We start from the raw sequence: 11,930 nt of genomic DNA on the forward strand, positions 1-11,930 counted from the left end.
ACCCGGCTAATTTTTTTGATTTATTGTAGAGATGAGGTCTCACCAAGTTGCCCAGGCGGGTCTCGAACCTGCGGGCTCAGGCAATCCACTCACCTTGCCCTCCCAAAGGCGCGGATTACAGGCTGAGCCACCGAGCCCGGCCTGAGTTATCTTTGTTATTTAAGTTCCTAAATTTTTTGCTTTAAAGATGGGGGGTACAATTCAGGGTTAGTCATACAAATAAATGTTCCTTACGCAGGACCTCTTACTGGTGACGTGTACCCCTCCCTCCTCTGGCAGTTTCCCACCACGGCCAATCCCTTTCTTACAGCATTAGAGTAGTTTTTCGCGATCGGCTGATGACTGAGAACATGGTACTCTGTTCTTTGTTTCCGTGATAGGTCACTCAGTATTACTAGTTATCTCTGAATTCTAGTTTCATTCTGTGCGATGGGTTGTTTGTATGTCTACTTTATGAAAGACACTTATTTTCCCTTGTGCCCTACTACGTGACTTCTGGAAAGATTCCACATGTACTTGAGAGAAGTTATACTAGCTCTACAAGGACTAGAGCACAGTGTTTGATGTATTTCCAAAGCATCTATGTTATTGTGCTATTTAGATTTCTTTTATGAGCACTATCTAGTACAAGAGCTGCTAGTTACTTACATGTGTCTATTTGAGTTCAATTTTAAAACTTAAACCATTGAAGTTAAATGAAAACTGCCGTTCCTCAGTTACAACCGCCCAGTTCACAAGCGTGGCGACTCCCGCGCTGGACAGTGTGGTGACTTGTGTCGCTGCAGAAGGTTCTCCCGGACACGCAGCGTCATCCGACGTCAGCTCACACAACCTGCTGGCTTGGTCTGCTTGGGTGCCACAGTAGAATGCCATAAACACAGACACTGACTGCTCACAGCTCTGGAGGCTGGGGAGTCCAAGGTCAAGGTGCTGGCCTGTTCAGCTCCTGGTGTATACCTCACAGTCACTGGTTTCCTGGGATCCTGCCTCTAAGACTATTCCCAGAAATCAGGCTATCCTCCTGCAAAGTGGCTGATAGATCTTTTTCCTGTCTCACCTGCCATTATCTCCCTACATTTCCAACAGCTTCTAGAGGAGCATCTACCCAAGAGCCCACGTCCAGTCCTGTGAATCCTTTGATGAATCCACACCTCTAGCCTTTAACTGTTTGAAGTCTGTTTGCCCGTGTAAATGTGACCACATCCGACACCGAGTTCTCCAACATGCAGACGCCCATGGTGTGTCAGAGGGCTTGCTGCCTCAGGGCCCCGTTGGGGCGAACTTGGCTCTCGTCAAGGAAATATCGACTGTTCTGCGAGAGGCCCCCTTGCTTACTTCTGCATTAACTTGTCTGGGCCATTCACCCTGACAGGGAACAAGCTCATCCTAGAAGGAGTGCTCCATCCCTCCCTGCTGAATGCCACTGCAGGGTCACCTCCAAAGTCTTCCCCTTGGGAAGACATACCTGTGCCTAGTCCACCCGTCAAAGCCATGATGGAGCTCTTTTTCTGGAACGGTCATCAGAGCTGTCATCATGAGAACGTTAGGGTTCGAACGAATTAGAGCAACAAACATTACATTTTTTGTTAAACTTCACAAGAGTGTACGTGAAATTGGGGACATGTTGGTCCAAAGTTTATCGGAATAATGCCATGGAAAAAAACTTCAGTATACAAATGGATTAAACATTTTTCTGAAGGGAGAGAAAGCATCACTGAGGATGAGGTCAGGATGGTTATTAATGAGCAGAATTGATGAAAACATTGCAAAAACGTGTCAAATTGTACATCAAAATTGTCTGCTCACTGTGAAAGCCACGGCAGACCAAATAAACATCAACAGAGAAAATCTTAGCTGGGTTCAGTGACCCCAACACTTTGGGAATCACAGGCAAGAGGACCGCCTGGGCCCAGGGGTTTGAGACCAACCTGGGCAACTTGGCAAAACCTCGTATCTACAATAAATCATAAAATTAGCTGGGTGTGGTGGTGCTCGCCTGTCATTCCAGCTCCTTGGAAGGCTGCGGTGGAAGGATTGCCAGAGCCCAGCAGGTCGAGGCTGCAGTGGCCGTGAGCGTCCACTACACCGCTACACTCCAGCCTGGGCATCAGAGTGAGACTCCAACTCAAAAAAAAAAAAAAAGAGCAACAGGAAAATTGTGACCGAAAAATCGTGTACAAGAAAAAGGTGAGTAAACACGGCCCGAAGGAGCGCCTGCATCACAGCAACGCACCAGCTCGCACCAGCGTGCTCCGGGAGGGAGTTTGAGCCAGTAAGCTAGTAACCCATAGTTATACTCCCTACTCACCTGATCTCGCCTCAGTGACTTTTTTCCTTTTCGGAAGGTAAAAGAAATATTGAAAGGAAGAAATATTGAAGTCCTGACGACATTCAGGACATTAAGGGTGATACAGCGATGGCTCTGTGACCATTCCAGAGCAAGAGTTCCAAAATTGCTTTGCTGGGCAGACCAGGCTCTGGTGTGGAAGCATAGCTTTCCAAGGGGAGTACGTCACAGGTGACCATAGAGATATTCAGCAATGGGATATGGAGCACTTTCCCAAAGACAAGTTCGTGAACTGAGTTGCCACACCTCATACACGCCCAGATCCGGTCTGGGTTCATTCATCCAACGTGACACATGCCTTCTGTATTTACAATACCACCACTCGGAAAAGAGGACCAAATGATTAGCTTTTGAAGTAGACTTTTATTGTGAAATATAAAATGTTTGGAAATGATTTTTTTTTTTTGAGTTGGGGTCTCACTCTGTCGCCCAGACTGGAGGGCAGTGGCCACTCCCGGCCACCGCAGCCTCGACCTGCTGGGCTCCGGCGATCCTTCTGCCTCCACCTTCTGAGTAGCCGGAATTACAGGCGCGCGCTACCACGCCCAGCTGGATTTTTGATTTATTGTAGAGATGAGGTCTCGCTGCCCAGGCGGGTCACGAACCCGCGGGCTCAGGCAATCCACTCACCTCAGCCTCCCAAAGGCGCAGGATTACAGGCTGAGCCACCGAGCCCGGCTGGAAATGATTTTTTAAATCTCAGTTACAGTGTTAGCAATTTCATAATCTTTATGAGAAAACACCACATTAAAAAATACATTCATAAGAAACAATCTAAAATGCATACACTAAAATGACTTAATAGTAATTACAACATTAGCGAAGCATGACATTCAGAAGCTTTTTTTTTCTTTTTTTGAGTCGGAGTCTTACTCTGTCACCCAGGCCAGAGTGCAGTGACACGCTCACAGCCACTGCAGCCTCAACCTGCTGGGCTCAGGCGATCCTTCTGCTTCAGCCTTCCAACCACAGACATGCGTCACCACGCCCGGCTAATTTTTTGATTTATTGTAGAGACAAGTTCTCACTAAGTTGCCCAGTCTGGTCTGGAATCCATGGGCTCAGACAATCCTCTCAGCTCGGCTTCCCCAAGTGCTAGGATTAAAGGTGTGAGCCACCACACCCAGCCAACATTCAGAAGCTTTTTCTACCCCCAGAGCTATACCAACGTCTTAAGCCAGCCATCATCCAGGTCACTCAGGAAACACAGGAGAGCAGTTACATGAAGAGAACCCCGTGGACCGTGGAGGCGGCACGATGCCCAGTCAACAGATACATCAAGCTCAAGGCCCCGAGCCATCACAGCACGAGCAACCAAGTGTGGGTCGCTGGCTTGCGGGGCAACAGCCTGCAACTTGGGTCTAATGAGTCTCCAGCATTTTATGTCCTACCTGTGCCTCAAAGCTGAGATTTTACGTAATAAATATCTGAGACTATTTAAGCTGCTACTTTGACGGGGGTGAATTTAAAAAACTCTAAGAAATGGCATTTTGTACTTTGAGTTAATCAAGTAAGGTAGTGTCATGGATATATTCTTTTTTCTTTTCTTTTTTTTTTGAGTTGGAGTCTCACTCTGTCATCCAGGCTGGAGTGCAGTGACATGCTCATGGCTACTGCAGCCTCGACCTGATGGGCTCAGGTGATCCTTCCACTTCAGCCTTCCAAGTAGCTGGAACCACAGGCATGCGCCACCATGCCCAGCTAATTTTTTTGATTTATTGTACACTCGAAGTCTCGCCAAGTTGCCCAGGCTGGTCTTGAACCTGTGGGCTCAGACAATCCTCTCATCTCTGCCTCCCAAATGCTGGGATGTCAGGCATGAGCTACCATGTCCAGCATGGATATATTCTTAAAACATCTGGTTAAGAGATGAAACCTTTAAAATACCCTTTTCACATTTTATTTGAGAAAGATTAGTTATGCCTAAGAGTTAACTACAACTGATAAAAATTTCACTTTTTACAAGCAGAAACTCATACACCACAGTATATTATTGCTTGGTGAAAAAGAATAAAGCACTAGTTTTACTAAGCCACTGTTCAGAAAGCATTCAATCATACCACGTCACCAGATGCATGATACAAGTCGTAATTCAGTGGACAGTGAGTGTCACTTTATCTTTGAAGGTTATTTTTAGAAGAATGTTAGGTTTTGTACTTCCAGTCAAAGCTAAAGATTCTCACCTGAATATGCACAATTGCTGGAGCTCCGATAGCTGTATCGTGTTGGTTTGCTCTGCCAAAGCATTTTTAGTGACACTACTATGTCGTCTGCCATCAATGACTTCATGTTATTGATTTCAAATAGTGGTGAAGAGTTGAGATGGAGACATAGAGTGACAAATGAAATCTCCATTAAAAAGCCTGCCAAGGAACGCTATAATTCAGATATCCTTACTAGAGTAAGAATAACTGTTTATGATTCACAGACAACAGATTTCCAAAAAACCCTGAAATACTTTCCAAACTTTCACACATACCCTCAAACGTTTTAGCTCTCAGCTAGAAAAGTTTAACATAGAGAGAAGCGCCAAGTCTAGTCATATAATCCCCCATTCTAAGAAGCCAGCAGTTATTAGATAAAACTTTAATTTCTTCCTGTAAAATAAATTCTGAAGTTAAAAAGCCAAAGCTGTTAAGTGTGTGGAAACAGTGAAGTCAGATGTCGAGCAAGCCCAAGAGTGGGCACACAAGAAGACGTCAGACCCAGTATCCATCAATTAATGCAATAGGTTTTCCAATATTTCCACTTTTCACGAAAATTTTCATGAATCTTTTAAAATAGGGAAGTTTTTTTGAGTCAGAGTCTCACTCTGTCGCCCAGACTGGAGGGCAGTGGCCACTCCCGGCCCCCGCAGCCTCGCCCTGCTGGGCTCCGGCGATCCTTCCGCGTAGCTGGAACTACAGCGCACGCTACCACGCCCGGCTACTTTTTGATTTGTTGTAGAGATGAGGTCTCGCTGCCCAGGCTGGTCTTGAACCCCCAGGCCCAGGCAATCCTTTCACCTCAGCCTCTCAAAATGCTGGAATTACAGGCTTGAGCTATCACGCCCAGCCTTTGGCAAAGTTTTATTGTCTAGTAAAGCGCCTCTTATGTGCATTTCAGCACTCACTTTATTTTATTTTTTGAGTTGGAGTCTCACTCTGTCACCCAGACTGGAGTGCAGTGGCCGCTCCCGGCCACTGCAGCCTCGACCCGCTGGGCTCTGGCGATCCTTCCGCCTCAGCCTTCCAAGTAGCCGGAATTACAGGCATGCGCTACCACGCCCGGCTGATTTTTTGATTTATTGTAGAGATGAGGTCTCACTGCCCAGGCGGGTCTCGAACCCGCGGGCTCAGGTAATCCACTCACCTCAGCCTCCCAAAGGCGTGGGATTACAGGCTGAGCCACCGAGCCCGGCTACTTTATTTTATTTTATTTTTGAGTTGGAGTGTCACTCTGTCGCCCAGACTGGAGTGCAGTGGCTGCTACCGGCCACCGCAGCCTCGACCTGTTGGGCTCCGGCGATCCTTCCGCCTCAGCCTTCCGAGTAGCTGGAACTACAGGCGTGCGCTACGACGCCCGGCTCATTTTTGATCTATTGTAGAGATGAGGTCTCGCCAAGTTGCCCAGGCGGGTCTCGAACCCGCGGGCTCAGGCAATCCACGCACCTCAGCCTCCCAAAGGCGCGGGACTAAAGGCTGAGCCACCGAGCTTGGCTCACTCACTATTTTTAAACAATTTTGTCTTGTTTTAGAGATGAGGTCTCACTATGTTGCCTAAACTGGACTCAAACCCCTGGAATAAGCAATCCTTCCACTTTGGCTTCCCAAATGCTGGGATTACAGGCATGAGCCACTGTGCCCAGCCACACCACTCACTTTATTAAAAACATTTATCCACAAAGCAATCAGGATATCTTACAATTCAAAGCTAACACTGATTTTACACATCAAAAGTATTTATTTCCATGGCAGAAATTTAAAGTGAAAAACCAGATTATAAAGTCACCACTCATTCAAAGTAGAAATAAACATGTTTCCCAAATCAAAAGTGAACTGTCATATAAGGATATACAGTAAGACTAATATATTACAACCCTAGTTTGATTTAGCAATTCTATTAAAAACTGATAGGCTCTCTATGAACACATTTATTTTAAATGAGTAAATTATTCATAATTAAAAATGTAAAGTTTTCATAAATAGTAACAGCAGACCAGATATTAAGGATTTCAACAAACAATAAAAATACTTGTACATTACTTCATTCAAATACTGTTTTAAAATTTCTCAAATGTACTTGAAGTCCTTAGAGGTGACTGATCCACATTGCTGAGTGGACAGCGTCAGACACACAGTGCCGCCTGTCTGTTCTTCCCATCACCAGAGATAAACATTCCTTTGGTGAGAAACATGACAGGCGCAGGGTCACACAGTGATCCAATCAGTTAGCGTACTTATGGAGGAAGCGTTCAAAGGCATCGTAGATGGCTTGTCTAAAATCAAAGACAAAAGAAAACTACAAGTCACTGGCAAACAAGGGGGACAGACAGCACCTTTACTGTAGGTCACAAAGTGTCTGTGGCCTGCACCTGACCTCCTCTCTACAAGGCCATGGAAGAGGCAGCTCCCCAAGGGGTGTGTGACCCGTGTGACCTCCCCAACGCCCCTGGAGCCTCGCGTGTATTCCAGCGGAAGGTGGTGGGCCTGGGCATCTTCCTGACGTGCTTTTCGGTGTCTCAGAATATACGAGGGGGACAAAAAAAACAACACACGGAATTACCTTGGAGGACAGGCTTCCCCTCTTTAAGTGTTCTAGGACTCCATCAGCATCAGTGCACTAGCTAGCATTGTATTAAGAGGCTGTGTTCGGCTTCGGCGAATTTTCTGGGAGATTCTTTCGAAGCGTTTGCCCATTTTCATGATGGGTGCTTTATGGGTACACCTGCCCACACCACGCTGAGTGTTCAGTAGTTTTTTGTTCAGACCAAAAATAAAAAATAGCACGACTCCCATGCCTCACCTGGTCTCAACCTGAGCAATTCTTTTTTGTTTCCCTGGATGAAAAAAGTCCTCAGAGGGAAATGTTTTGCTGATGTGGAAGAGGTGAAACAAAAAATGGCGGATGGACTAAAAGGCATCAAAATCAACAAGTTCAAAAACTGTTTTGAGTAGTCTCCTTTTGAGTTGTTGAGCAGTGAAAAAGTATCGTGATAGGTGTATTGCATCAAATGAAGAGTACTTTGAAGGTGACTGAAGTTTAAACATGTAAGAACAAATACGCAATTTCTTGTAAATAAATTCCTTTTTTGTGGCACAAAGCAACTGGTTCCTTTTAATCGTTTTTCTGCCACTTTGCTAAAAATACTTATGTAACCTTTTAGAATGTGACATTCAATCTATTTCACAGATTATGATACAGATATTCGTTTACTGAGAGCACATTCCTAGCCACTGAAAAACAAAAGCGTTGACGTTTCCTACATTAACTTTAATAGGTATTTTAATATTTCTTTTTGTTTTTTGTTTTTTTTGAGTTGGAGTCTCACTCGGTCGCCCAGACTGGAGTGCAGAGGCCGCTCCCGGTCACCGCAGCCTCGACCTGCTGGTCTCCGGTGATCCTTCCGCCTCAGCCTCCCAAGTAGCTGGAACTACAGGCGTGCGCCACCACGCCCGGCTAATTTTTGACTTATTGTAGAGATGAGGTCTCGCCAAGCTGCCCGGGCGGGTCTCGAACCCGCGGGCTCAGGCAATCCACTCACCTCAGCCGCCCAAAGAGCGGGATTACAGGCTGAGCTACCAAGCCCGGCTTTAATATTTCCATTGAAAAGGAAGGCACACGGTTTCTGACTTCCGTAAAATATTTTTTTCTTTTCTTCTTTTTTGAGACATGGTCTCCCTCTGTTGCCCAGGCTGGAGTGCACTGGCATAATCACGACTCACCCCAGCCTGGACTTCCTGGGCTCAGGCAATCCTTCTTCCTCAGCCTCCCGAGTAACTGGGACTACAGGCACATGCCACCATGCCTGGCTAATTTTCTTGATTTTTGTGGAGGCGACGTCTTATTATGTTGCTCAGACCAGCCTCAAACTCCTGGGTTCAGGCAATCCTCCTACCTTGGCCTCCCAAAGTGCAGGGATTACAGGCATGAGCCTTAAGATTATCTTTTAAAAACTGACAGCCTGCTAATGGACTATTACTCCCAACACGTCGGGAAGGCAGTTTTCCAACATATCTGCATTTCTCTGGCTCAACAATTTGTTCCTTGGTAATTATAATAAACCAACGAGAAGGGAAACAACTTAGAGCCAGACACGCGGATGCTGTGCAAACACTCAGAGAGATCCTGTCTGAGGGCAGGTGGGATAGCAACAGGGCTATCGGCGAGACGCAGAGAGGGCTCAGAAGGGCGTGCTGACTGGGCACCGTTCTGGAAGCGTGACTCTGGCCTGGCCTTGCCTGCGGGGCCTGTGGCTGCAACTCGGGCTGGCGCCACGGGGTCAGGAGGGCCCAGAAAGGCGCACAGATGTGTCATGGGTCATTGCCAGTCTCCAGTGCCCTGCATCACCCATCAGCCCTCAAGGACTCAACACGCAACATCGGCGCACATCAGGAGGGGCTTCTTTCTGTCTGGCAGGGGAAAGGACTGAATGTGTCGAGTTCTGTGCTCCACATCGGCTGACGTGAGGGCGGCGAGGCCCAGGAGCTCAGTGGCGCTCCTTCCCCTTCACCACCTTACCCTGCACAGGGGACAACGACGCCCGAGGCACTCGCCCTGGCGTCTGGCCCACGCTGAGGGTGAACGCTCACCTCCGGCTCAAAGGAAAGCCTTCCCCTGAGCACCTGCAAGTGTTCACATCTGACCTGGGTCAGGTCCGCTCTTCCCACTCAGCTCAACTCCCGCCTGCGTACACAGGAGGAGCGGAAACTGGCCCTGACTTGCTCACACAAGCGTGGGGTCCTCTGCGTCCACGCCCAGGAGGGCTTCAGACTGCCCTTGGGCAAGTCTGGCACAGTAGCCGGGCCACGTCTGTTTCGGTGGCACTGTGGCAGGGCGCCACTGACTGGACAGAGGGTCCGCTCACTCACCACCTAATGGGGACTTGGCACTGGCGAGTATGTTTTCAAAGATCATGCGACAAAGGCAGGCGTGGTGGCTCACACCCATAATCCCAGCACTTTGGGAGGCCAAGGTGAGACTGCCTGAGCCCATGGGTTCGAGACCAGCCGGGGCAACTTGGCAAGACCTCATCTCAACCATAAATCAAAAAATCCGCCAGGTGTGGTGGCACATGCCTGTAGTTCCAGCTACTTGGAAGATTGAGGTGGAAGGATCGCCAGAGTCCAGCAGGTCAAGGTTGCAATGGTCGGAGTGTGCCACCTCCCTCCAGCCTGGGCGACAGAGTGAGCCTCCAACTCAAAAAAAAAGCCATATGATAAAAAGAAAGGTTTAGTATATCCTTCAAGACATGACAGACTCGACGTCTCAGTTTGTACCTCAAAGAGGTGACATTTATAAACTGAACTAAATAAGCAACGATGTACAAAGCACTACTTCTTCCGTTAACAAGAGCTGAAAGGTGTCCAGCGTAAGTCCCACACAGCTCTACTGCAACACAGCCACCCAGCCGGCGGTTTTGGACACTTATGCACAGCGCGCCGATCCAGCATTTATGGGAACTACTTCACTAACCACTAATGGGAAACATATCCCAGTGATACCTTCTACCCTCACATGCGGATAGAAGTAGAAATAATGCAGAATATCAGGGTCCTGGAGTTATGACATAAAAGTCTGTGTAAGTTTGAACTAAAATAGCAGAGTCGCGGTAGGTGCTATCATGAAAGCTGTGGGCCACGTATGGGTCAGTGTCGCTCACTAAGGGATGCAGCTGAGTTATACCACAGAGGCTCTGGCGGCCCAAGGGAGCCTCAGGGCGAGCACACGGCTCCCGACGCGACCCCGTGGACCAGATGAGCGCAACGGCCCTCCTCACCCCCAGGTCCTGGCCGAAGAGGGTAAAACCACGGCATCCCTGGGGCGTGTCACATCCCTCCTTCCCTAGAAAAACAGGGAAGCCGGAGGGTGACACAGAAGGGGGAACAGGCCCTCACTGGGAGATCTGTGGAGGTGAGGGGGAAGTTAAGACTGGAATGCATGACAGAAATGACCCATCTTCCGTATGTGCTGAGGCTAGAAATGCCCAACAAACAAACCACAAACACACAAACACCTGTTCAGAGCAACTGCCTTACCTGAAGAGTCCTTGTTTGAAAAGATAAGCACTAATGTGACCCCCGTCTAGATAGCGAATTTCACAACCAGGCCAAATTTCTTGTAAACTTCGAACTCCTGTTCGTGGAATATAGGCATCTTCCTTGGCTTGAACCACTATAATGAGGCTCGGATCAACTGGAACTAGGTATAGGATTTTAAAAATTCAATATATACACATTTTAAAAGCTCTGAGATTATATAACTACGATTAATCATGTTAGAAAATAAAATACGCCACACAATGCAGTCAGTGAAACATTAAATCGACTATAATATATGCATTACAAAGTATTCATCTCCAGTACAATCAGATGAATAATCTAAAGAAGACACAAACTGCATGTTTTTACTTTTTTTTTTTTGAGTTGGAGTCTCACTCTGTCACCCAGATCGGAGTGGCCGCTCCCGGCCACGGCATCCTCAACCTGCTGGGCTCCGGCAATCCTTCCGCCTCAGCCTTCCAAGTAGCTGGGTGCGCTACCACGCCCAGCTAATTTTTTATTTATTGTACAGGTGAGGTCTTGCCAAGCTGCCCAGGCGGGTCTCGAACCTGCGGGCTCAGGCAGTCCATTCACCTCGGCCTCCCAAAGTGCTGGGATTACAGGCTGAGCCACCGAGGCTGGCCACCTGTTTTTACTTTTAACAAATTAATTATAGAGATGGCATCTCACTATGTTGCCTAGGGTAGAGTAAAGTAGTTATTCACAAAAATGATCATAGCAAATTACAGCCTCTAGCTCCTGGCCTCAAGCAATTTTCCTGCCTCAGTTTCCCAAGTAGCTGGAACTACAGGTGCATACCCAGATCTCCAACTGTTTTTTAAGCTGAGGTCTTACTCTGTCCCCCAGGCTGGAGTGCAGTGACTCAATCACAGTGCACTGCGGCCTTAACCCCCCGGCTCAGGTGATCCTCCCTCCTTAGCCTCTTGAATAGCTGGGACTACAGGCACATGCTGCAATGCCTTTTAATTTTTTTATAGAGCTAAAGTCTATGTTGCCCAGGCTAGTCTCGAACTCCTGGGCTCAAGCAATCCTCTCACCTTGGCCTCCCAAAGTGCTGGGATGACAGGTGAAAGCTACTATACCTTGCCTTCCAATGCGTTTTTTTTGTTTGTTTTTTCTTTTGAGTTGGAGTCTCACTCTGTCGCCCAGACTGGAGTGCAGTGGCCGCTCTTGGCCACCACAGCCTCAACAGCTGGAGCTACAGGCGCGCACTACCACACCCGGCTAATTTTTTGATTTACTGTAGAGATGAAGTCTCGCCTAGTTGCCCAGGCGGGTCTCGAACCTGCGGGCTCAGGCAATCCACTCTCCTCAGCCTCCCA

General features: G+C 47.7%; 1 protein-coding gene across 1 annotated transcript in view; it reads right to left on the reverse strand.

The window, feature by feature from the left end:
- Positions 1 to 6,266: 6,266 nt before the first annotated feature.
- Positions 6,267 to 11,930, reverse strand: part of ABHD18 (abhydrolase domain containing 18) — a 35,119-nt gene continuing 29,455 nt past the window's right edge. Inside the window, exons 11-12 of the mRNA XM_008070498.2 lie at positions 10,585 to 10,747; positions 6,267 to 6,824 (exon numbers count right to left, since the gene is read on the reverse strand). Coding sequence (XP_008068689.1) covers positions 6,773 to 6,824; positions 10,585 to 10,747 — 215 coding nt within the window. The 3' untranslated portion in view covers positions 6,267 to 6,772. The remainder of the gene's footprint in view (positions 6,825 to 10,584; positions 10,748 to 11,930) is intronic.

The sequence above is a fragment of the Carlito syrichta genome, unplaced genomic scaffold (assembly GCF_000164805.1).
Source record: "Carlito syrichta isolate Samal-C Ts95f unplaced genomic scaffold, Tarsius_syrichta-2.0.1 Scaffold111640, whole genome shotgun sequence".
In the NCBI taxonomy this organism is placed as follows: Eukaryota; Metazoa; Chordata; class Mammalia; order Primates; family Tarsiidae; genus Carlito; species Carlito syrichta.